General features: G+C 42.5%; 5 protein-coding genes across 6 annotated transcripts; 3 read left to right on the top strand and 2 right to left on the bottom strand.

Moving 5' to 3' along the window:
* Window positions 1-3,385, top strand: LOC117862639 (uncharacterized). Its single transcript, XM_034746143.2, has 6 exons — window positions 1-410; window positions 1,242-1,419; window positions 2,528-2,625; window positions 2,720-2,816; window positions 2,898-2,983; window positions 3,064-3,385. The coding sequence occupies exons 1-6, from the start codon at window positions 213-215 to the stop codon at window positions 3,115-3,117; spliced, it is 711 nt and encodes a 236-aa protein (XP_034602034.1). The 5' UTR covers window positions 1-212; the 3' UTR covers window positions 3,118-3,385.
* A 658-nt stretch (window positions 3,386-4,043) lies between these two features.
* Window positions 4,044-6,834, bottom strand: LOC117862646 (glycolipid transfer protein 1). Its single transcript, XM_034746150.2, has 7 exons — window positions 6,654-6,834; window positions 6,170-6,295; window positions 5,656-5,711; window positions 5,278-5,408; window positions 5,047-5,182; window positions 4,437-4,568; window positions 4,044-4,352 (listed from the first exon to the last, which is right to left on the bottom strand). The coding sequence occupies exons 2-7, from the start codon at window positions 6,285-6,287 to the stop codon at window positions 4,317-4,319; spliced, it is 609 nt and encodes a 202-aa protein (XP_034602041.1). The 5' UTR covers window positions 6,288-6,295; window positions 6,654-6,834; the 3' UTR covers window positions 4,044-4,316.
* A 205-nt stretch (window positions 6,835-7,039) lies between these two features.
* Window positions 7,040-8,643, top strand: LOC117862652 (large ribosomal subunit protein eL14z). Its single transcript, XM_034746157.2, has 5 exons — window positions 7,040-7,185; window positions 7,281-7,382; window positions 7,937-8,066; window positions 8,187-8,299; window positions 8,381-8,643. The coding sequence occupies exons 1-5, from the start codon at window positions 7,183-7,185 to the stop codon at window positions 8,435-8,437; spliced, it is 405 nt and encodes a 134-aa protein (XP_034602048.1). The 5' UTR covers window positions 7,040-7,182; the 3' UTR covers window positions 8,438-8,643.
* Window positions 8,644-10,119: 1,476 nt separating this feature from the next.
* LOC117862623 (phosphatidylinositol N-acetylglucosaminyltransferase subunit C) lies at window positions 10,120-12,297 on the top strand. 2 transcript variants are annotated; one of them, XM_034746133.2, is made up of 2 exons: window positions 10,120-10,515; window positions 11,046-12,297. In XM_034746133.2, the coding sequence occupies exon 2, from the start codon at window positions 11,173-11,175 to the stop codon at window positions 12,079-12,081; it is 909 nt and encodes a 302-aa protein (XP_034602024.1). In that variant the 5' UTR covers window positions 10,120-10,515; window positions 11,046-11,172; the 3' UTR covers window positions 12,082-12,297. The 2 variants fall into 2 exon arrangements, with proteins under 2 accessions (XP_034602024.1, XP_034602018.1); XM_034746127.2 differs by having other exon boundaries at window positions 10,121-10,515; window positions 11,049-12,297.
* Window positions 12,298-13,241: 944 nt separating this feature from the next.
* Window positions 13,242-19,154, bottom strand: LOC117862613 (casein kinase 1). The gene is made up of 14 exons (XM_034746117.2): window positions 18,608-19,154; window positions 18,452-18,492; window positions 17,449-17,518; window positions 17,219-17,367; window positions 16,979-17,074; window positions 16,305-16,375; window positions 15,671-15,732; window positions 15,164-15,227; window positions 14,999-15,083; window positions 14,768-14,894; window positions 14,626-14,690; window positions 14,491-14,539; window positions 14,260-14,396; window positions 13,242-13,876 (listed from the first exon to the last, which is right to left on the bottom strand). Exons 1-14 carry the CDS (start codon window positions 18,681-18,683, stop codon window positions 13,583-13,585), a joined length of 1,386 nt encoding a protein of 461 aa, XP_034602008.1. The 5' UTR covers window positions 18,684-19,154; the 3' UTR covers window positions 13,242-13,582.
* Window positions 19,155-26,311: the final 7,157 nt, after the last annotated feature.

The raw sequence follows: 26,311 nt of genomic DNA, 5'->3' as shown, positions 1-26,311 counted from the left end.
CCGGTCCTCACGTTACTTCTTCCCGAGACTCCACACGAACACGAATCCACGATCACACACACAACCAGAAGACGCACAGGCAGGAGGCAGCCGAATCGGCGAATCCCTCGACCTCACGCCACCTTCCAGGCTTTCCAGCCCAGCGCTCCGGCGATCCGGCCTCTCCCGGCGCGACTCCGCCCCTCTCGACCGCCGCCCCCCCGGCGATCGTGATGTCGACGCAGTCCATTTCGCCGGCCTCCGCGTCCGCGCAGTTCACCTACCATGCCGCGGCGGCGGCCGCGGCCACGACCCCGTCCTACTTCCCCGTGCCCTTCCACCTCCAGAACCCGCAGTACGCCGCGTGGCATGCGGCCACCGCTGCGGCGCCTGCGTACAACGCCGTCTACCCCATGCCCCAGGTCCAGCAGGTAATGCAGGAATCCCGCCGCCTTTCCGCTGTTGGCTAGCCTCGGTCGGGGATGGTCGGCATCCTCGTCTATGATTTGTCATTTGTTTACTGTCCTGGTGCAGTGATGCTACGCTTGTAGAGCTTAAGATTGGTTGGAGACTTAGATTGTTTGATTCAGTAAATGATCCGATGACTGATGCTCATGCGACCCTGAAGGCATTTTTGTTGTCTTATGCTGTTGGCTGTGAATGATTTTGACTAGATGTTGCAGGATTAGTCTTAACACAAACATTTCTCTCAAGTTCATTGCAGACATTACACGAGAATTTATCTTCTGTCTTGCAAGATCTAATTGCAAAAGTTTGATAAGATTCTATTTGCGTGTATCGTGCTGCTGATAGTGAATGATTCAGACTAAACAATACATGATTAATCTTAATACAGGCATTTCATTTGAGGTTTTTATGCCCTGGTAATATCTAATTACTAATTTAACTGGAATCTGAATAATCAATTGCCTAATAATAATTCTGCGTAGCAGTACTGGAACTTATAGGTGTGAATAGCAAAATCTGTGGGAATGGTTACAATTATTATTATTATTTATTTAAAAGAGAAGATCTTCTTGTGTCCAATTGGGGGAGGCAGAAATGTGCCTCTTAAGTTTCAACTCACTATTTTCAAGGTTCAAGCTAGCGAGATGAAACTATATGTTTGACGATGCATACTGCCAATTTGTAACTTAATGAATCTCAGATCTAACATCTATGTATTATTCTGTGTCACTATTAATTCGGTGCAATTTTTAGTAACCTGTTAACCTGTCTCACTGTCACATGGTGTCTTGCAGGCACAACACTTGTTCCAGAAGGACTCAAAGATAATCAGTCCTGAGGCTCTAGCCACAGTTAAGGCTGCTATTGCAAATAGTGAGAAAGACAAGAAGGTTGAAGCAGCAAAGAAGGCTGTGCCTCGAAAGGCAGCTGGGCAAAGTTGGGAGGACCCAACCTTGGCTGATTGGCCTGAAAGTAAGATCTCTAATTCTCTGTTGTCATAATTTTCATAATGTTTCTCAAATACTCCAATTATGTGGTTTATGGTATCTTGTGGCAATGTGACAGTTTTTTTAGCTTTTTTTATCTGTTACCTTGAAGGCAACAAACCATGGGATAATTGTCATTCTCACAGGCAAGATCTGATGCTCTATTTATCATGATTTGATCTGAAACAAGCTGCTCTTTTTTCCTTTCTATAAAGGTGCTCGAGGATGTGATGTGTAACCCAACATGTTGCCACACGGGATTTAGGTGGGCTTACAGATATAGTAAACAGTTTTCCCCCAAATTTTCCATCTTACCTGATTTGTTTCACATGCATTGCAACACTGTTTCATATGCCATTACCGATCCTGGGCATGCTTTTGTTGTTGAATGAAATATTATTTTCGTATTGTTTGATGTGAACATATGTGTAGGCTTCTGGTTCTTGTGTGCCTTAACAAGCACACGTCCCAACTGCTATGTTCCCTTCATTTCTTATTTCATCATATTGGTCAGTGAAGACTAAAGAACTATAGCTCAGAGTTGGGCATTCTTCTTATGGATCGATCTACATGTGCACTATGTGCATTTCATATTACCTATAATGCTGTGTAGGACTCTGGTTTTTCAACCATAGAAGTATTGTCTTTTGCTTGCTTTCTTCATTGCCCCTTCCTTAGCATAAATGGTTTAAGCTGTTCAGGAGAGTGATGCTTGACTATCTCTTATCTGTTGGGGTCAGGTTTAGCGAGCTTTGGCAGCTAATTAATTTGTAAACTAGTGTATCACACTTTGCGGTATGCATGAATGATTTTCATTCACCTATCAATATTCATCTAATGTTCGCAACTTCTAAATGTGCCATGGATGTGTTTTTCATGAAAAAGAATGTTACAGTATTATTAAATTTACAGCATTTGGATCATTGGATCTTTGCTGTTGGCCACAAATTCATGTTCTGACTTGCATAATGTTTCTCATTTGTGCATTAGTAATGGGATTCTACCTGGTAGACTTCCTGATGACAATTTAGTTAGTTTCTTTAGAGATACTGTTATGTACTTCTATTGACAATTGCTTGATCTCTCATCTACAGATGACTTCCGTTTGTTTTGTGGTGATCTTGGAAATGAAGTGAACGATGATATTCTTACAAAGGCATTCTCAAAGTATCCGTCCTTCAACATGGCCAGGGTGAGTTAGACCCTTCCATTTTTTATACGGCCTTGCAGTTTAAAATCTTTCGCTTTATTTAAGCGATCATGATTGGGTGTCTCTTCTGCACCAGGTTATACGGGACAAGTGGACTGGTAAAACTAAAGGATATGGTTTTGTTAGTTTTGCTAATGCATCAGATCTTGCTGCTGCCTTGAAAGAAATGAACGGTATGAGTGCTCTTGCTCCTGATGCATCCTTTTCTGTCGCTACCTTAAGTTCTACAACTTACAAAACTAAATGTCATGCAGGTAAATACGTTGGAAACCGGCCAATCAAATTACGGAAGAGCACATGGAAGAGCAGGATAGACTTTGAAGCTTTGGAGAAGGGGAAGGTTAGTTCTCATTTCTTTGGCTACATCAAATGTTCCTTTTGTATGTACCATATACTCATTCGTTGTGCTATTTTTTCCAGACTCGACCACAGAAGAAAATCAAACTGCAGAAAAGAAGTGTTCTTCACAAGTAAAACTGAAATTCTGCATGTTCATCTCAGTATCAACATCTGAGAAGGTTGCCTGAAACTTTGAACAGTTCCTTAACATCCGGTGTCCATTCTGCTTCCATATGCCGTGGTGGTGGATGGGAAGTCTAGCGAAATATTAGCATGCAATAACTTGTACCTGGAGCGTAATGCGATCAGCGCATCATTTCAATTGTTTATGCCTTTATGGAGCTGTAGTTGTAAATACTCTAATGACTAGTGCTCTTAACGTTCGAAAGATTTGTAGACGTTATGGGTGGCTCGCTGATTGTTTTCCTCTGCATGATTGACTAGCTAGAAGAACAGCGACCTGCTAAGCCAGAGTAATAGGAATAGGAACTGCTACCGGAACGCGTCCTCGTAAAAGATTAACCTCGAGATATCTGAGCTTACTGATGTCTACCACTCAGCACTTCAGCAGCGATCTTTGGGTGCCCATTAGCACCCTGGGACGGATTTTCTAAGTTAGCATAAAGATCGTGCTTGCAAGTTTACAAAATTATGACTGATTGGCAGAACATGTGCTTTGATACGGGGTTCACATGTTTCCCAATTCTAGCATGTATCCTCCATAAGCTGCTAACCGCCGAATTGTTTTTTTATTTGGTTGGCGAGTAACCTCCGAATTGTCAATGGGCATTTTATATCAAAATTGCTTTGAGGAACGGCTTATTTGGCAAATTATCCAGAAAGCGCAATTATATAAAAGAAAAATATAACACACCAGCATCAGGCGCCACTAGCACATTTCTGACAGAATGAGCAGATGAGAAGTCTAATTTATCCCTCCATAGTTGTACACACTGCTGCAGAGTGGTGTAATTGTCCGTAGCTGTATTGTGGACGAATTTCAAACCAATATTTCAGGACGGCGTAATAGTTATAATTAATGTAGGAATCTGCCTATAAGATTGTTGCAAAATTCTTGTAAAATTTCAGCCTAGACAGGAAACTTTTAAGAGTACATGAGTTCCACATCATCATGTATGTAACAGGGTATGAATTCCGAAGGTAAATTTTTTGAGTACTGTCGTTTCACTGTGTAAGCAGCCATGGCAATCATGCTCACAGACTTATTATTACCCTGTATAATTTTTTGGGGGGAGGAGAAGATGACCACGGGAGGCAACATTTGAGTTTTCACAAGACATGTTTATTTTGCTGTAACTGCTGCAGAGATTGCTCTATGAAGCCTTCATATCGTCAAGACCAACACTCGCCTGCAAAAACAGCAGTTGGTTCACAAGAGCGGACAACATAAAAAAGTACCAAGCCATTTAATCTTGAATTGGGAGTATACATACCAGAAAGTCATGATTTTCTTTGAGAAATGGTGAAAAGGTTGTGCAAAATTTCTCAATATCTGCATTGATGTCACCCGTTCCGCTGATGACCTCCATAAATTTATCTCTGTTAGGAGCAAGCTTCATGGCCACCTGTCATCAACTCATGAAATCACCAAAATGAGAGCAGATAGAAGAGATACCAAAAGTATACAATCTATCTTAAAAGACGATAATATCGACCACTTGACCTATCTCCATACAGAAATGAGCAACAATGTATTAAGAGATTGGGATTTTAGTAGACATTTGGATTGGCAAAGTTCAAATTAATTGACTATCAGGTGTTTGTCCTGTAGCTGGCAAGTCCAACAACACCTATTTTAATTTTTTAGTTTCTCCTTTTGTTTTCTTCTTTGTAAGACCTTTGGCTTTTATTATCCATCTAAATATAAAGGTATGCTGCTCTCCTGAATATTGATTATAATCCATGTGAAAACTAAGCCTCATATTTCCACAATCCATCCATATGTTGATTATAATTTCTTGAGCAAGGGACATTAAATTACAGTTTGCCTTATGTGGATAGAATTCTATTGATTGCATGGATCATCAGAGTGAAAGATTCTACCGTAAAACTAGAACTGGCAAGCCAGCCATGAAATTTCTTCAGAGTTTTGGTGTATGAATCAGTGCATGCTTGACTCATAGTCCAGTCTGGATGCTCAAGCAGGTTACGGAACAACTCAACAAGGAAATCCATGGCCCTGAGATGCAAAATTTTGTGTAAACGGAAGTCAGATACTTGGCTTGCTGATCAAGTTGCAACAAAAAACCGACAAAATAAAAGAAATTTAAGCACCTCGTGAGCCATAGAAGCCCATTTGTGCAGCTTGAGGAACCTTTTGCAGTCTTGTTTTGAACTTCTTCCTGAACCATGGTGTACAAGTGCTCATACTTTGATGGGTCTGAAGAATACTTGTTTTCTAGTCTCTGAAAGATGAGGATCAGGTCAATTGAAATTAAAAAGGAAAAACAACTTAGAACTTTGAGGGCTACATAAGAGGCAATCACACTAAACAGGAGCCAGATCTGTCTAAACTAAATATGGATTATCACAACATCAGTAGTTGAAAGACAACATCAACACCACTACCAGCTATTTACGAGCAAAAAAGAATGGAAGATAAACTTTGACTAATATTTGTATAATAGTAATCTTGCAAAAAGATTTTCTTACTGTGATATTGCCACCAATGTCACTCTTTACAATTGCCATAGCAGCTCCAAATTTATCTGGTGTGCAACAGCGGGAATAAAGGGAAAATTAATGAAAAGATGATTTATTGTGTAAGCAATACAATTAAGGCTCAACGTAGAGAAAAGCATAACTACGAGTATAGAACTCAATGGCATTCTTTTCCATGGTTTAAGGCAACACAGTAGCACAATTTAAGGACTAACACAAGTATCGTGCAGATGGGTGCACAAAATCTTGAATGATTCAAGACTCCAAAGCTCATAATAAGATAGGAGGCCTTTACTAAATCAATGAGGGTTTGTCTCAATCTATCACGTGTGAGAAATAACTCAAACCCATTCACCGTGCCACTGAACTAAGCATGGTACCAAATCACAGATTTAATTAAAGTAACACAGCTGGACTACTGGATTAAATCTCAAAACCTCATGCCACAAACAATGCAGCAGTCAAGAGAAGTGAATTAAGGGAAGACATAAGGAAAGCAAGTTACCCAGGACAGGCAAGATTTGCTTGCAGACTTCAAGGAAAGGCTTGGTGAGAATGACTCCGTTTTCTGCCTTGACATGCTTCATCCCTTCCAAAGAGGGAGTGAACACCGTCTCAGCCATCTCTGAACCTGAAAGAATCAACAAGTACATCAACCCATCATAACAGCAAATAGAATATGCTCACTGAGAGGAAGTAATTGCCAGCATCCCATACATATCTAAGTGACTAAGTCTTAATCACCCAGACGTTCAGCCCCAACATGCACAAGATCACACTAACATCTGATCTCCCACTGAATATTATTATAACCACGAAATCCATGGATCAGATCTTCACGGACTACACATAGAACCACCAAGAAAGCACCACAAAACCCCGCCAATCCAGGTTGCCCGGATTCTGAACTCCATAAAATCCACAAGAGATGTACGCGCTACTATTCCGCCATGATCTGAAATCATACATAGAGCTGATTGCAAACTAACCGTTCACGGATCCGGCAATGGAAGCTCCCTTCTTTCACCCCGGCGTTCCCTGTCGGCGAGGAGACTGCAGGAGGGAGGCCCGATCGGGGAGGAAACGAATATATCCCGCAGCTGCTTTTACTGACGCAGCGAGAGCAGAAGAAGATGCGCGGCGAGACCAGGCCAGCACCGACGCCGTACTGATTTTTTTACTGCGGAGGACAGGAGGAATCTCTGTGACCCGATCCGTGAGAGGCGAACAAGTCGCTACGGGCCTATAAGGCCCAACATGTAAAACATTCGTGGCCCATTTATGTATTCATAGCCCAAAAGGCCCGGCAAACCCCTTGCGAGCACTCTGACCTGGATCGGACGGCCAGGGTGCCCCATCTCCTGATCCAGCGGCGGTCCCGAACCTGCACGCCGCTTTATAGGCCGCTCCCACTGCCGAACCCTAGCTTCTCTTTGCACTTCCGCCCCGCCTCGCCGTCTCCCTCGCTCCCGCTTCCCGCCGCTGCAGCCGCCGCTCGCCTCTCCGACCGCCGCGAGGATGGTACGTGGATCGAGCTGAAAGGTGTTGTTTCCGGGAGGATTCTGTAACGGCGCGGGGTCTGACTAGGGTTTTGTGTTCTTGTGCTATGCGTGCAGCCGTTCAAGAGGTTCGTGGAGATCGGGCGCGTGGCCCTGGTGAACTACGGCAAGGACTATGGCCGCCTCGTCGTTATCGTCGACGTGGTCGACCAGAACAGGGTAAAGGCCTAGCTCCCTCCTAATCCCTGCCTTTGTGTTCGCCGTTGTGATGTCGATCTATAGCTTTAGAAGCATGCTTTGTAACTGTGGTAATAATTGTTGATTTGTGCTGCTTCTCGTGAGAAATGCAAAACGTTCTGACTGTTTTGTCGCACCAAACAATATTCATTTGAATTTGCGGGGTAGCTTAGCTTCATCTAGCTGTTGATCTTTCTATGTTCCCATTTGCTGTACCGTTTTTGCTATTTGCCAGATGGCGGATTTAGTACCTTAGCAACAATATTACGAGGCTAGGATTGCTTGGCAAACTTATTTCCTGTAATGAACCCAGGGGACGGTGTAATTAATCAATGCCATTGTTCCGTTAGATTCCTTTATTGGAAAGCAACAGATGTTTTGTTATCAACAATTTGTGTTTGTGGTGATATTGCTTTAGCTAGAGAACTTCACCTATCAAATTACAAGTTTTAGTGCCTTTTTTTTCCTAATTGTACTTGGTCATGCTTTGATTAAACATTCAAGATCTCATTGCCTCGATCTTTTATGTGAACCAGGCACTTGTGGATGCCCCTGATATGGTCAGGTGCCAGATGAACTTCAAGCGGCTCTCACTTACCGACATCAAGATTGACATCAAACGTGTACCTAAGAAGACAACTCTGATCAAGGCGATGGAGGAAGCTGGTAATTATAAAGCTTGCGCTGCTGGCCTCTTCAGCATTAGTGTGCTCTATGCAGCTTCTAGATGATTGTGTACAGAAGAGGAGAGGGGGCACTTAATTGATTTCCTGTATCCTTTTGCAGATGTGAAGACCAAGTGGGAGAACAGCTCATGGGGTAAGAAGCTGATTGTCCAGAAGAGGAGAGCAGCGCTCAATGACTTCGACAGGTTCAAGGTCATGCTGGCGAAGATCAAGGTCAGGAAGCTCCCTGTGTTTTTAGTTTTCTGTTGGTGCTGTCTGCATTGCTTTCTAACACTTTGTTCCTTCTGTAAACAGAGGGGTGGTGCTATCAGGCAAGAGCTTGCCAAGCTCAAGAAGGCGTCCACGGCTTAGAGTATCTTTCAGTGGATGGCATGTTTAGTTTTTGGTTTCATGTTGGATCAGCAATTCGTTCGAGTGTTGTTAAAGCCAGAATTAAATCTACTGTTTCCTATGAACCCTTTTCAAACCTTTATCAAGCATGGCTGTGCTCTGGGGATTTTGCATGAATGATATGGAGTATCTAATTTTAGATATGGATCAGCAAGGTCTTCGATGAATGTGCAATGTGCCTTTGTTTCCATTTGCTTTTGTTGCTGGTGATTCGTAGCTGTGATGCATCTATATCCACCTAGTTTGCGACGAATGTGCAATGTGCATTTGTTTCCATTTGCTTTTTTGTTGCTGGTGATTCGTAACTGACATGCACCTATATCCACCGTTGGCTGCGTTTGCATTTTCCTTTGCAACCACTACTTATTCTGGAGTGTATGATCTGCCTAAGAATGCACTTGTTTGTGCTGGAAGCCTTATGTGATCTGCGAATGAGTTTTTACGGGGCAACCGATCGCATGGACAGGCCCAGTTTCGGACTCTAATATTTTTGGCAGCACAAAAGGTCAAGAGCCCTCCCAAAAGGGGACGAAGTCTTATTTTCAATGTCCAGGTTGGGATTAAGTCTGATTTTCAACCACTGGGTATTTTCCGACTTTTACCTCTTAAGACCAGATACTAGAGGCAACATCCAAATATTTAATTCAGAAAAAAAGGCACAATTCCACCCTAGTTTCGAAGTTGGATGCTTTTGACATCTCATCTGTTGGTTTCGAAGTTGAAGGTTGAAAACTGAACTTATAAGGTATGGGTTGAAAAATGGACTTCACCTTTAAAAGAAATTGGGTCAAATATGAAAATGTTTTTATGTAGAACAATTTTTTTGGAATCCATCTGGATTTTGTCCAAGTCTTTTAATGCGGACATCTAAAATTTTACAAAGACAGGCATTATTAGATTTATTAAAAATCATCATATATAACTTTTTATTCATAATAGATTATATGAGTATGTTTTTAGTCAAAATGTCACCGTGTAGACTGCGGCATTATCCTATATATGAATCTTTATACACAGCAGAATATATATGTATATATTTTTACAAAGCATATTTCATTTTATCAGGGCAAACAAGCTTATGATCGAACCATGGATTTCTTTATCAAGACAGGGTTTTTTAATACAAAATTGATGTTATCATATTTACTTAGTTATGACTTATGATTTCACATCACATAGATGAAATATTAATGAAGTAATCGTTAGTTGAGGTCTTGATCCAATAAAATAAAATACACCTTTAATTTTAAAAGAGGGAGTAAACATACATTTAGAAACCAATAGCCAAATATACATGGGGGGGATATTTCCAAGAAAAAAAGTTCTGAAGTGTGAAATTCATCGGTCTTTAATTCTCGCAAAAGTTTGATTTCAATTTTAACTTTGAAACTGGTAGCTCACTTGCCATTTCATATATGGCCCATGTGGGATGAAAACAAGAGCGCAACACTTGCGATGGTGTCTTTTTATCCTGCTTGAGTAGTGGAAGGTTGTACGGTGTCTAGTTTTAAAGTTGTGAGATTCAAAACCTGATTTTTTATGATAGCTGACGGTTGAAAAACGTTTTTCATTTTTGTACTGGCGCCCTGGCGGTGAGTGTGTTCAAAGGCCCAAACCGGAGGAAAGCCTCGAGCTCAACAGGCCGGCGCACGCGGCTCGCCTCAACCCCTAGGCCCTTGCACGCACGCCCAGTCACCCTCTTCTCACCGCGACTCCGACTCTCCCTACCTCCGCGCCCGCCGGCCGCCCCTCGCGCCGGTGACGCACGCCGTCGGGTCGCACGGCGCTCGTCCCCTTGTCAGGATCCTCTAGGATCTGACACCCCATCCGTTTCCTAACTCCGAGTCGGCCTGCCGCCTGCATTCCTGCCGCCCGACGCCCTGAGGCCCGACGCGTCCTGCGCGGCCTGCGGCCGCACGGGCTCCCGCGGTTCAGCGCCGACGCGCACCGGCGGCGCCGCCCGGGCGTGCAGGAGACGCCAAAGGCGCTCTCCGACCTGGTCGCCTACTCACCTGGAGGAGGGCAGCAGCAACGTCCAGGTTCGGCCGCCCTGCATCCCCTTCCCTTTCTCCTCCAATGTCCAATCTCCATCCACGGTCCAGTCCAATGTCCACCGCACGCAGCCACGCACAGCACAAGCCAGTCCAATTAGAACGTCGTGTGTACCTTGACATCTTGACATGTGATTGCTGATTGGAAATTGCTTAGCTCTGATTAAGATTTCTTAGCCTGAAATCAGGACCTGAATCCTAATATGTCAACCAGGACCTTATCTTATGTTTGAACTATTTATATTGTAAAACTATACAAGTTTCGAACTTATGTATTGAATTTAAGGTATTAAAGGACCTTTTAAATATATTATGGTAATTTTGGTTATTTTATATTTGCATACCAAATTGTTTCGGGAACTTTATAGTTGTGTTACCGGATTGCGTATTGAACTGTGCCGAATTGCATATTGGAGCTTTGGCTAGGCATACCCTGGGTTAAAATCCTTTGATACTTGGCTACGAATTATTGTTAACTCCCTGAAATTGGAGGTGATTAACTCTGCCTTCTCTTTTAGCAGTGGGCAGCTGATGCTGGACAAATGCAAGTTTGAGCACTGAAGACATCTTGATGGCTACCAATTTGTGTCCTTTGACGTGGATCTGAGCCTGTTTCTTCTGGAGCGGAAATCATTGCAATACATTATGAAGAGCAGCGATGGAAACCGGATCAGGTTACAGCCAATGTGGAGAAAAGTTGCCTATGGGGGAAGGCAACCAGGATACGATGATAACCACACCGATGAGTCGTTCCTCGAGGAGATGGTTATGAACGCCAATGTTGTCAAGAGAGACCTTCTGAAAGTGATGATTGACTCCGTCTCCATTTCGCAATATCTCTGCATTGTCGCTCTTGTGGTTTCAACATGGACCCTCACATTGAACTTGGACATTAATGAGACCACTCTTCTCAAGCTAGATGTTGGTCTCCTGCTGGTTGGTTTCTCTGTCCTCTTGCTCACGACTTGTCCATTCTCTCTGAAGCTTCTGGCAAAGTATGTCCTCAACATATCTTTCTTCATCAGTGGTCTTTATGTTCTTGCGCCAATTTACCATACCCTCACTAGGTCCATCAGTTCAGACTCAATATGGGCCCTTGCTGTATCTCTTCTGCTGGTTCATCTCTTTCTGCATGATTATTCTGGTTCAACTATAAGGCCTCCAGGAGCACTCAACAATCCAAAGTTAACCAGCAATATTTCCTTGAATGCGTCAATAGTAGCATCTGTGCTTGTGGCTTCACGTTTGCCATCAAGGCTGCATGTCTTTGCGATCATGCTCTTCTCCTTGCAAGTCTTCCTGTTTGCACCCCTCATTACATTCTGTGTCAAGAAGTACCACTTTAGGCTTCATCTCCTGTTCTCCTTCGCATTGATGGTTGTCACCCTGAGCGTCACATACCAGTTGCACCGAATGTTCTTCATTCTCCTGTTGGCACTTCTTGTTTTTATTTCGATCGTTTGCCCTTACTGGCTTATTAGGATTCAAGAATACAAGTTTGAGATCAATGGCCCCTGGGATGAAGCAAAACTCTGCTTTGATATAACTGAATGAATAGCTGTGATAAGCCTTTTTTTTTAAGAAATGACGTGCAGAGAATTGGTTTGATTGTATCGATCTATAGCTGATGTGCTGCTAGTCGTCTCTTAAGTGTTTTCATGTGAATGTATATACTCATAACATATTTGCACTGTCACCATGATTCTAACACATGATAGGCTTTTTTTTCCTGGAACTGGAATCTCGAATGATGTCTAACTATTTCTGGTATCAGACTGATTTATATTTTTAATGTGCTGCTTTCTAAGCAAGAACCTCATCCTTACTCTCTTTTGCTCTGGTTGTTTTCGCATGTGTGTATCTCAGCATGGTAATGCCAATAACGAAAGAATGTGGTACTGACTACAAATATATAGTAAAAGGCTGTCTTCAAAAAAATGTTTTGTCGTAAGAATCCACCGCATTAGAATTCTTGGAAGATTGTGGTACTCATTCTGGATTTTTTTTTTTTGTGTGTTGTCCCCGAAGATGGAAATGCAGCTCAACATATATTCATGAGTTGCTGGATTATACTGCGCCTCCTGCAAATTGCGTTTAGGCATACATGCAAATAGAGGTATTTGTCTGGTTCAATAGATCTCTGAACACCGTCACTGGAATGGAATATTTGAGATTTAAAAGCATATGTTGTTTGACGGGTGGAGTAATCCTTTTTGCGTGGTATTTAAATCTCAGTGTTTAGCCCACACGCGTAGATACGAAATTGAGAAAGCTCTGCTAAAAATTTCTGAATTCAAACCAACGCAATCGTTCTAATCGTTCTAAAGTGGGTGAAAGAAGTGGGAGTAGATAGCTGCTGCTACTCTTACGGTGATTGTTGTTAGGTTGGGGAGAACGCTATATTATTTCCTGGTTTAAGAGCTTACAATCTAATCTCTATTACCAGGATAAAGTTAATTTTCTGGCCATACCACTTTCATGTATTCACGTTCCCACTGTTCTGACAGTCCTGCCTCTGGGTTCTCAAAATTGTTGAACGACGACTTGTCCGAACGGAGGATCCTATAAGCTTATTGTACTAATACAAAATAACAATACGAGTTCAGTTTTATTAAGAAAAAATATATAAATGTAAACAGAACAAGTTTTCTGAAAACTCATTTTGAATCCCCTTTGCATAGACAAAAATTCAACTTTCACAGAAATATTTAAGGTAACGCAAGTCTACCGAAATGTTTTATTCCATTGACATTTTACAAATATCAGAGTCAACATCAACATCATTTTGACCCGCACGGCTAAACACTGCCGCCAATACCGGGTTCTAACGGTGTGAGTATGCTTCTGTGGCCATTTGAAAGAACAGTTCACTGAATTAAAAGAACCCAAATCATCTGTGCCAAGATTCGACGAGCATCATTATGTGCAGATTGCAGCTTCATGTATAGCACAGAATCATTTAACTTGCTCATGAGTAAGCATCACCTGGAACCAAATGAATACTCAGCGCTCTTGCAAGTGAGAGCAGCTCAGATCTTTTGCTCTAGTAAAAATTTCATTTCCTCCTGTCTGCACTGATAGTAAGGCGTTCAAAGTTCCTCATAGTGGTATCATCATGGACGATTCTTCCTGGTTTCGAGAATGATGAGGTCCTGCCCTCAAGTCCTGTTGACTGGTGAAGCCTTTGATTAGTTGATGGGCGGCTGCTGCCACTGCTGGTTGGGAGTAGGTGGCTACTGCGATTCGGGTCACTGGGATCTCCAGAGCCTCTGCTGCTTGACAGAAGGGCCTTCCTTGATGTACTCCCATTCCGCGATGATGAAGGCCTTCTTCTATCCGAATCAACAGTCTGGTATACATAGTGAAAATTGATGTAAGTATAAAAGTTATCACCATGGAGAATACGTCATCTCATAGCAACAAAAATAAAGGCCTGAACTGACAGCGGAACCGAGGAATTCAATTATTTAAAAACACTATCGCATTATTGCGATGACAGCTACAGCAATATAGTTAAGGCACAAAAGAAACTATTAGCCAGCTACCAGGAAAAAAAATCGTATTGGTTCATTCTGTTCTACCAACATTTGTAAGTATCAATGTCCCGATGTTCTCACAACACACAAAAAGAAAAACAGCATCCCATTTATCACCTAAGCATGAGGTATTTCATACACGACAACCAAGTATCCAGACTAAAATATCAATAGAATTGAGTCAAGAGTTTCTCACCGTCTTGGGTGCTAAAAGTGTATCCAATAGAGTTCTGTGCTTTGTGTGTTGTTCTCCATAATGGCCAGAACCAGAGTCGATTCTTCTACCAAATGCATCAACCGGACCGGGAAATCTATCCGGAACAGCCTGTCTCGCTGTAAAAGCAAATACGTAAATTTGAGCATCCTGGTTTCCACCATGCTTATTTCCTAAATGTAACATTCCAAAATGAGGATGCAACTGACAAACCTGCAGCCCGGTCTGCAGATGGTCCCACCAACCCACCTCTCCCACTCAGCTGGTAGCGAGGAAAAAAATGGTACACATTCAGCACGGCAAAACTTGCACTACTAGCAATTTCAGAAAAGGGAGTTGCAGACATACTCTCAATCTGTCATTGTCTGCAGCTTGCCTTGCTGTCCAATCAAATACATAATCATGCTGGTACCCTGCAAGTCCAAAAGAAAGCATGTAAGCGAATATGTAGATGAGCAAGAAACTTTAGAAGTATTATACTTGTGGATACCTTCACGGATGAATAAATCTCGGAAGAGTCTCTTCAAATAGGTATAGTCTGGCTTATCTTCAAATCGCAAAGATCGGCAATAATGGAAGTATGTACCGAATTCTGATGGATAAGATTTACAGAGGGCCTGTGCAAATTGTGAAAAAACATGGTTAACAAGATTACATTACATTTCCAACATAACGGTAAATGAAGATTGTTATAACAAATGTGTCGAAATAAATCAATTACCTCAATTGAAGTTAGCATTTTCTTCTCACTGATTTTGTCATACTTCTGTTTTTTCGTGCCAGCTTTCAAGCCTTGCCAAGGAAGGCTGAGAAGACAAGTATTTCAGTAATATATAGTCATAGACAAAAGGTGATGTGAACTTTAGAAAGCAATTGATTCTCCAACCTTCCTCTCAGGAAGTACATCAGCACGTAACCAAGAGACTCTAGGTCGTCTCTCCTGCTCTGTTCTGAAGAGAAAAGCAGCAATAACACACATGAGAATTCAGAATAACACGAAGCCATCATATAGTTAGCCAAAGCTTACAAGACAAAAATTCTTATGGGGCTTCTGAGAGAATTTTCTCTGGACAAACGATATTTTTTGTTGATTGGCAATGCATACAATTTAGGTTCCAGAAGAGCCGTACTTGTAGATAACAATTGCAGAATTGATGTCCAAAACTAGACATTTAGACGCCTCCTAGCATATTACTATCATTACTGTCTTTTTTATTTTATATGAGTTTTCCTTTGTTGTTGGTGACTCATGTTGGGTTTCATCTCAAGCCTACCCTAGCTTGCTTGGGTGCGGTTGTACTTGTCCCCCATTAAAACCTAAAACCTGCTGGTTTCTATTATAACTATATTTTCACCTCTTAGTACCACACCTCTTAACACCAGCAAGACTCACCTACTCCAAGATGGGTGTTTACACTAGCATATCGTGCCGTTCCTGTGAGATTTTTGTTCTCCCTACAAAGGAAAACATGTAAGCTTTAAATGTGTATCCCAAATGAATACAAATCATAACTTAAGTAACAGAAGAAAAAAAATCTCATCAAAGAACTTATTTATAGTAGGATGCAGAACCGCATTTAACTTCTTCATCGTGTAGGATTGCAGAAAATTCAGCTTAAAAATCATTCATTGTTATAGAACAGCTAACCAATTAAGATTTCATATAGATTGCATAAAATAGCAGTAGAAATATAGATTTTTAAAAATACATTCACTAGCACTCTAGCATATACCATTTGCATGTAAAGTACCAAGCACAGCTATGAAAATTCTAAATCAAGGTTCAGTAAATTAGAAAACTATACAACCAAGATGTTAGCAGAAATAAGCAAAACAAGAAGGGTCTACCAGAACAATAAGTGACTATACTATATCGCAAACATTGCTTCTACAGAGCACACAAATACGTGTCATAAATGAATGATACTAAGCACAGAGATCATCACAAGTAACATACAAGAACAAACATCCAGGTGCAAAGAGAATTTATTTATTTCATAGCATCCATAAGAACCGTTTCTGATTACCTGTATGGTATGTGTTTATGAGTTTGGAGGTCCCGATACTTTTTTGCTAGGCCATAGTCAATGACATAAACCTGTTAAGAGTACACTCAGTTTTCTTTAGCAGCTATAAAACAGTAAAGAACTAAAGATAAATTATATCGATTACTTAAAAGGCATGCTTATGACAGTAGTTTAGATGCAGGTATCTACTCATAAAAGTTAGCATCACTAGAATAATCTTCAATGCACAAGAACTTTTAGCACTTCCAAAAGACTTGACATGTTTATAAATATCATATATGAATTACAGCAAATGTTTGCATTCAAAACCAATTCCCAGTTTTTCAGCAATCATACACAAGGATTACTCACAGGAGAATTGCCAAACATTTGTTTTATAATATGAACTGGTGTGGTACAAATTCAAGCTACAGCCACTCAAATGCTTACATCAACTGAAGAAATTTGTCAATCACATTGCATCTTGTAACAAAAGACAAAGGAATTTTATTTTATTCAGTCATAATGTGCTGAAGCAAAATGGTCCATGAGTGCGATAGCAGCTATGCAGAGAAACAGTCTGGGCACAGTGTCAGGATTTTATCCTCTTGTGAGCTATCAGCTATGATTGGGAGACTTAATACAGCCACTACCAATCCAGTTTTATAAGTAAATACTCATGTGTAGCACCCAACCTGGCTTGCTTTACGGCCTAAGCCCATAAGGAAGTTGTCTGGCTTGATATCACGATGAAGAAACCCCCTCGTGTGCATGTACTCTACCCTGGCTATCTGTATGAAAACAATGGGAAGAAATTAACTTGGTGGTGAAAATCCACCATATAAGGACTGAAGATTCATTGAGATCTTTTTCATACGTACATTACAGATAACAAAAATTAACAGAAAATGCATGACACCATAAGAGAAACTTACCATCTGATCAGCTAGCATAAGTACTGTTTTAAGAGAGAATCTTCTGCTGCAGAAGTTGAATAAGTCCTCCAGGCTTGGACCAAGAAGATCAATGACCATGACATTGTACTCCCCCTCCACTCCGAACCATTTCAAATGAGGAATCCCAGCTGAAGTTTGGAATAAAGAAATATATAAGACCTGTGAAAATATATGAAACAAAGGAACCATGTCCCCATATAGGTACTTACTTCCCCCTTGGAGAAGCATGTATAGCTTTGACTCATAATGAAGCTGAGGATGTCTTGATTTGACAGATTCCTGGTAAAACATGAGACCAAGAAAAACAATCAGGTGGCATGTCCTGATGCTGAAAGGGGCACTGCCCAGACTAAGACTGAAAAATCATATTGCTCCAAAAATGGTTAACCACATGCTGTCACAAAGGTTATGGTATACGTTCAAGCTAGAAAAGCATTAGCTATATGCTATAGCAATCTAAATTGCATTTCTCCATAGCACAATTTTTGCTTCAGTCAAGCCAGTCATTCACGGAATAGAGTAAAAAATCGAAATCACATGTCTCTTGTCACAGACCACAATTGATAAACTTTCAGCAAGTACTTTTCAAGATTTTATTGTTTCATTTGCTCAAAATGGCACTATCAAAATATGAGTTGTCACTTTCTTAAAAAAACAAAATATGAGTTGTTATACAGCCTAAATAACGAACGAGTAACAAAACCAATGCTCCATGCTTGGAACTGGATGCACTAGAAATCTTCAATCTTTTTTCTTCCTTCCCTAATTACTGGTCCATACAATAGGTCAATTTGCTTGCAGAACCAAAAATAAATTTGGAGGTCTTGTTATTATTCATGATAAAAAAAAAACAGGACGATTCGCCTTGACATCCAAGGAAATGTTTAGGAGTACAGTTATTATTCAATGAAAAGGAAACCCAAGTCAATTCGCATGGACAACCAAGGAAATGCTTGGAAGTCTTCTTATTTGTCGTAACAAAATAATGACATCAAGCGAGAAGCCATGTCAATCTTTTCGCAGGCAATTACGGAACAGCATTAACATTTACAATTAGGTTGTGCTACAACATCTACACAAGAGTTCCTCGTGAAACCGTTTCTAGCAACAGTAGACCAACGATATGATTGCATCTGGGACTAACTATATTGGCTAATGTCACGCATGCTTCCACGAGAATAGGTCTACAAACAGGATCAGATTATCACATACCAACTTGATAGCCACCTCCTCGCCGCTCTGTATGTTCACGCCTGCAACCAAAAGCAACCGGCATCAGAAACAAACGCAGAACCGCGACGGAAACGAAAAACGGCGGCAGAAACGCGTGAAAGATTTTCAATCGGAAGAACCCGGCGAGGCGCGTACCGAGGTAGAGCTCCCCAAAAGATCCGCTCCCAATCTTCTTCCCCAGCTTAAACTTCCCTCCGATCACGTGCTCCATCCCCGCCAACCGCGCCGCCCCGCCGCCGCAAGATTCACCCACGAACCGCGCCGCAGATCGTCCCCCTCCGACGGAGACCGCTCACATTGCCCGCCCGCCGCAAGATTCGAGTCCCGGACGCCCAGGATAAAGGGGTTCCCCCGGATCTCCCAACGCAAAAGGTAGATTCCGCGCCGGGAACCGCCGCCGGCAACGGGGCAAGTGAGGCGGCCGGCGGATCGGATTGGCGAGCGAGCTCGGGGATTTCGGGTGGGATTCGGGGCCAGGGCTAGGGATTCGCCGCTCGCGTCTTTAATTTTTCGGTTGCGGAATCGTGGGGCGCGTTAATAGAGAAGCGTGGAGGGGATGGGTGGGACGCGGAAATCGTGGGAAACGGACGGGGGCCGGACAACGGATAGCAGGAGGGAGCCGAATAGGGATAGGGGAGGGGAGCACGGCGATGCGTCCCCGTTTCTTTCTGCCTGCGGTCTCCGATTTCCTGCTCCTTGTCCTTGGTATACGTGTGTTGCGTTTGGCTTCCTTTTCGCCCTTTTGCCCCGGTTTTTGTTGCCCGTGTTTTTTTGTGTTTTCTCGTGGTATTTCTTGTGCTTATTGCCTGGCATATAGTTTTGCAGGATGCGGAAAATCGTGAATGTTTATTATCATGGAAAGGGAAAACGAATATAAGCATACTTCTCAATTGAGGTGGCATGTCATCGTCAAGTTGTAAGGCCATGTATGTATTTTAAGTTAATATATTGTACCGACAGGCTAAAGAATCAACTACGATAAATGTTCAATTCTGTTCAATGCGAATACAGAGGGATAAAAAATACAAAAGGTTAAAGGAAGTCTGCACGCTCACAAAGTAACATTCGAAGTCAAGTATTTAGGACTGCCGTCTGCCGACCCCAGAAGGAAGATTGAAAGTGGATAAATTCCAAACTTTAACCGAGAAATTATTGAAAAGGTGCAACGCATGGGATGAGAAAGTGATGTCTTCTGCAGCAAAGGAAATTTTGATTAAATCAGTTGCTCGGGCTTTTACCGGTCCATGTGATGGGAGTTTTTCAATTGCCTACAACTGTGTGTGACCCCTAACTAAGGTTCTGGTGGGGGAGAAGGCTGGACAAAGGAAAAGACATTGGATTAGATGGGACAGATTTACAAAGTCAAAGAATTTTGGTGGTACGAGTATCAGAGATTTCAAATTGTTAAACCAAGCATTACTGTCAAGGTATGCATGGAGATTGATTGATCAACCAGACAGTTTGTGTGCACGGTTGCTCAAGGCACGATATTACCCAAATGGCAATTTGCTTGATACTGCTTTTTCAATAAACCAATCTATTACTTGGAAAGCAATTGTTCATGGACTAGAATTATTAAAGAAAGGGTCATATGGAGAATTGGTTTATGCGAAAAAGTGCGTATTTGGAGGGACCCTTCGATTCCCAGGGCCTGGTCAACTTATCAATCAGGACCGCATGGAATGGCAAAAGGAGAATATTAAACATTTTTTCGGAAGACATGACACTGATGAAATTCTAAATATCAAATTACCTACAAAGCCTGGTAGAAGATTTCCTGGGTTGGGCTTATGAGAAAAATGGAGCTTTTACTGTCTGTAGTGCCTATTGCCTGGCAAAGATGTTACAAGAAGAGGAGAATGGGGACCAGCAATCAAGTTCAAGAGAGGGAGAAGTACGACAAATTTGGAAGTGCCACATAAAGTTCTGGATTTTGGGTGGAAGCTGTTCAATGATGGCCTTGCAACAAGAAGTAATAAGAAAAAAAAGATCAATTGAACACATAGATACTTGTGACATATGTAGATTGAGTGGGGAGATGGCAATCCACGCTCTGATAAACTGCCCACATGCGAGATCACTCAAAAGTGCTATGCGAAAATTCTGAACTATGCTGGGAGAGAAATAGTTGCACGGTGTAACACCCCTAGTGTTAATTAGGGTCATTAACATTTTTATTAAATAAACAAATGTATCTAATAATTTTTGTGAGCATGAGAGCACATGTGGCTATGAACTTTCTTTTAAAATGTAATTTCACTAAATGCTCCATTTTTGCGCAACATGAATATTGTACTCTAAGGTATATATTTTAACTTGGATGTGATGCGCAGCTGGGAAAATAATGTTTAAATGCTCAAATATCCGGTCGAATCTGGTCAAACCCATGTTTTCTACCTCACCCTGAAAATGGCCAAGTCTTCGATTAAATGGCTGACAGTCTAGGTTCGGGCCTTTTAACTTTTGTTTTTGCCTAAATACATGACCCAAACTTAGATCAAAATGGGTTTTCCTACTTGTGAACTTTACATGCTCGGGTTGTTGCCCAATTTGGACCATGTTTAGACCTTCGAAAACTAAATCGATGTCGACTAAGTGGAATGAAATCCTAACAAACCAACACCTGTGAACATTCAGTTAGAGGGCCAGATTTTTGGCCAAACTTCAGGCCACTGTAGCCTTCAAACTATTGTGAACCTCGTCAAAGTATGAATTAGCTGTTCCGCCGTTGTCATCACCGGCCCGTCCTGGCGTGCCGTGCGTCAGCCATTCGCCGTTGGGGAGCATAGGCCACAGTCCACCGGCGTCATGTCACCAACCACTCCTCCAGGCGCCACCTCATCTACCTAGGGACGGTAAAGGTTCTTTAAAATATCTTAGCAATGGAACTCAATAGGGATCGCACCATATAATAATATGATTTTAAATTAAAAATAGATAGAGCTGAGTTGGATAGTGAAGGAGACAAGAGGGTTATGATCCGTTACCACCCCTACCTCTACCTCGCCACACCATTGCCCACCATTCACTGTACCGTGACCAATGTCGTGACCGTGCACGCTCAAGGCACTACTGTGCACCGGCCGTGTGAGCGCACGACCCCAACGCCGCCTTGCCCCGAGCTCCTCACTGCCGCATCATCCTTGTGCTATCCTCGCACCACTGCTCGCCATCCTCGCTCTCTGCTCCTTAGAGCACGGACGAAGACTTCCACGGCCTGATCACCTTCCTAGGACGGCTGGCTCTAGCCCCTCCTCTCACTCTCCCTTTCTTGCTTCTTCTTCCTCCGGACGTGCACGAACCGAGTCAAGCTGGGCAGCTGCGCCGACCAAATTCGTCGCCGGCACAACACCGATTCCAAATCGCCCTTACCCGAAACTCCGCCTCCTCCTAGGCTCCCCCCTCCACCGCTCCTTATTGAGCTCCGGCCACAGCTCTGCCGGAAAATCGCAGGTTCCCGATAATAATCAATTTTCCAAAATGCTTTCCCGTTAGTTAACAAAATTTTCAGGTATAATGTAATTATGAACACTATTTGAAATTGATTGGTAGCCAATTATACTTTGCTTCTACAATATATGCTCCCAACCTGAACAATTTTGAACCAAATAACAATGATTTGCTCATAAGGTTCAATTTAAACTCACGAATGGATGCCCCATCCCACCAATTTGTGAAATCACCAGCGCATTGTTTTATGTTATAGTTAAAACAATTGCTTCCTATCCCTTCTCATACATTTGCCTATTTTCCATTGGCAGGACAGATCATGGTAGGTTAAAAACTCTAAGGCTTCGTTTGCATGTCGATATTGGAGGGTATGGAATTGAATTGGGGTTAATACCAAATCAGCCATGGTATTGAAATGAGATGCAATTCCAATTCTATTGTTTGGATGTCATTGTATTGGCGTTTGGAATCTTAGGAAAGAATTCAATTCAATTTTCAATTTGGATGTACAAAAGTAGAATTGGTATTTGTTCGGATTCTTCCACCATAGCCGACGACCCCTACTCCGGCAACCCCTTGCCACAGTCGCCGTACAAAGGGTTCTCCGACCCATGAAGAGGAGAGGGGCGGCGGCCTCCTGGATCCACGCACCCCTCCCGGATCCATAGCACTGGAGGAGGCCAGGCGAGAGGCGACGCGGCTTGCCCGCAGAGGGAGGCAGGGGACTGGGGAGGAGCCGCGTGGCTCACCGGCGGAGGGGCGTGGGGCTCGTCGCGGCGGGAGGCAAGGGAGGGGTGGCGCAACTCCTCGCTCGCCCCGCAGTCTTCACCTCCTCCCGCTCCGGCGCATCGACAGAGGGAGGGAAGACGGGGGTGGCCTGCCGATGGAGGGAGGAGAGGTAGGGGTGGCCCGTCGGTGGAGGGGAGGCAGGGGTGGCCCACCGGGAGGGTGGTAGGGGATTGGGGAGGAGCCGCGCGACTTGTCGGTGGAGGGGTGCGGGGCTCATCGCGGAGGGAGGCAAGGGAGGGGTGGGGCGGCTCCTTGCTCGCCCCACGGCCTTCGCCTCCTCCTGCTCCGGCGCGGCAGTAGAGGGAGGGGAGACGGGGACGGCCCGCCGGTGGAGGGAGGGGAGGCAGGGGCGGCACGCTGGGAGGGCGGCGCGCGCCGCTAGATGACGGGCGGAGGGAGGGAGCTGTGGTGCGAGGGAGACGAAGGGGCGGGTGAAAGACGATTCCAACAAATACCGAATGGGTTGGGTCGGTATCGAGGGTGAAGCGGTGAGGGTGGGATGAATACTAGGTGGTATTGAGTTTGATTTCCAATTCTGAATTCCAGGACATCCAAACAGTCAGCATTCGAAGCTACCAATTCCAATTCCCAATTCTGAGCTCCAATACTGACATCCAAACGGGGCCTAAGATCATGCAGAATTTATCAATAGTCTCATAATTCTTTCAGATTTCAGTTCTTCTTCTGCCCTGTTCATGTCATCCCATGTCTTTGGACTCCAAAAATCACCAGTGGCCAACTCCAAGATGGTGCGGCAACGCCGCACCCTGCGATTTTCTAGTTAGAGATATAAACTCAACATTTTGGAATATTAGATTCAATAATTTCAAAGAAATAGATTAGCATTTTCAAACACTAGATTCAACATTTTCGAAAAAAAAATATCAACATTTCAAAAAATACTACGTTCAACATTGTTCACACCTTATTTCAACATTTTGGAAGAATGGATTCAACATTTATCAATACATACACCAACATTTTGAAGAAAAAAAATCCATGGTTCTTCTCCAGCGCTGGCACAGGCGCGCGGCATGGCCAGCAGGCCAGGAGGAGGAGGCGTGCGTGGCAGGTTGGCGGGCGTGGTCAGCAAGAGAGCACGACAGTGGGGTTGCCGGAGGGCGTGGATGCGCCGAGGGGCGCGCGGGACATGATGGCGGGGCCGGTTTTGCTATTTTTTCTTGGTTAATGCAAACTAAGCTATTGCAGTTAAAATTATTTTTTTCACCATGAAAGTGCCTTCCTGCCCTATTAGATGTGGTGTTACCTTTACCTTTTGTTTATTGTTGTTGAAAAGAAGAGAGAGTTTCAAGTTTAGCATTGATGTGAGGATAACTGGGTGTTGTGCAATTCAGGAGCCTATGCATATATCTAAGAAAATGGACTGAATTGCTTTTAATAATACAAAATTTCCTTTTCCAAATTCACGTGACATGAGCTTAAAAGAATATACCATATGACAATTATGTTTGTTTCATATCCTTAAAAACTTTGAGCGGTCCATAAGTTGGATTTCTGTCATACAATTCCTATCCTTAATAAGGTTGACTTGTCCATAAGTTGGTTTTCTATCTTATGTTAATCCATGACTTTGTCTTTGAAAGAGGTTTATCTTCTGGCTTGAATTTTTCTTGCAACAATGGGCAGATAAAAGTAGTTCAAGCGTGTCAAATATTAGGCAATGGTTGTTAGGTTATTGTTATTGGTTACACTTCCAGGAACTGCTCAAGTGTGTCAAATATTAGGCAGGAAGTTACAGTGATTACACTTTATAGCTTTATGTTACCGGGATTCAAACTGATTCCGCAGAATTTGGCTGCTATTGTTTACTGTTAAAACAGCCTATCTTCAAATAAGCACAGAAACCTGTTAATTGTTTAACCATTATTCTGATTTTTCCCCCTTTTTGTCTGATTTGATCCTCCACCGCAGATGATAGAAAAATGCGGGAGGTGATTTAACAGGGACGAGCGAGGAGAAACATGCAACGAAGATGAACGGGTCGAGGAGTTTTTGGATATAGTGAAGGAGATCTTGTCACCACCCCCTCCGAAGGCAATGCAGGAGTGAATAATGTGTAGATTAACGTGTTGGAGAGTCAGATTTCATGAAATCCTGGTGCTAAATTTTGCATGTAGGTTATATGCACGTACACTTTCTTTACTATTCCTTCCATCTCTCAAATTATAGGTCGTTTTGACTTTTGTAGATTAGATATCTCTATGTCCATATACTAATAATAACTATGAATATAGAAAACTAAAACGAGACGGAGGGAGTAATATCGTAGGCAGCTACTGTATTCGGACTTGCCCTTCGACTTGTCGGTTTTCTGCTTGGTGAAACATGATGCAGATCATGTCTGAACGCTAAGTGAAGGAAATGTGACGTGCTAGACTGCTAGTGGCGAGTGAAGGATGAGAAGGAAAGATGCCCTATGCAACATTGGCGGTGCTTTGCTACCGAGAGTCCCAAATTTTTCGTTTGCTATCGTGGCTGTGTCAAAAAAAAAAACCAACTCGATTCCGCACCGCCGTTACCGTTGCACAGCGGTGGTCGTTGGCACTGGCGCACTGCGTGCTCCCCTCTGCCTCCATCTACAGGAACCCTAAATTTTAACCCTTTGGCTAGCATACCATCCTTTAACTACCCCGAGCAATTCTCGCTGTCTCTCCTCGACTTACTTCACTAAATTATTTTGGTTACTCTAATCTATCGTCTAATCATGATTGTCGTTTTTCTATGTGTACATGCCAAGTTTTAAAATTCATATTTGATGCGATGACAAAAGATAATAATATACGCATACGCTCATGAAATATATTAAGAAGTTTTCATTGTTATTTTCATATAGATTAGTAGCATCTGCTACCAGATTAACCCTAGGGATATAAATTGCATAAAACAATGATGAAAATTTTTTAAACTAATTTCCTAACTTATGATATCATGTCCTCAAAAGATTTGGATTTAATCTCAACTTATACATAGTGAAATAATAAAAAAAGACAAATCCCATTAGGAGTAAAATAGTTCTGACTACGGACAAGTAAATCGAGCCGGATTTTTCTAGGAGGTCAAACGAGCAGTGTGGATTTTAAGTAGTAAAATATAATAAAACTTGCCCGCTTTCCAATTTTTTGTGTCCTAGCACTGCATCCAACCTCGTCTCTCCTACTTTTCGTACATGTTACGTCCCTATGCTCATTGACACCCTTTTGAATGCACCCACACTCATTATACAGCAGCCTTACCGTGCCACTCCATGGTGGATTTCACAATTTGACACTTAATATGCATGACTCACTAAAATTTGCCATTCAATTAAATAGCCCAGCTACAGCATTCCCAATAAGGCACGGTGCGGAAGTGAAACACAACACATTTAATAGACATTTTACTTAAGTATTGCAGATTTAAACCAGTGAAATTTTGCACGGTTCCATGTTCCGAATAACCAAAATAAAATAATCTACACCAAATACATTAGCATCAGTTGAGTTTACACTAACCACAGAGTTTTATGAGTTATGGTTTTTCTTAGAGATTCTATTGCTGCAAAAGCCCAAAAATGTGAGCTACTTGTGGGAATTCCGTAGA

The sequence above is a fragment of the Setaria viridis genome, chromosome 1 (assembly GCF_005286985.2).
Source record: "Setaria viridis chromosome 1, Setaria_viridis_v4.0, whole genome shotgun sequence".
In the NCBI taxonomy this organism is placed as follows: Eukaryota; Viridiplantae; Streptophyta; class Magnoliopsida; order Poales; family Poaceae; genus Setaria; species Setaria viridis.
The sequence above is the reverse complement of the archived record's forward strand: the minus strand, read 5'-3'. Positions and strand labels throughout refer to the sequence as shown.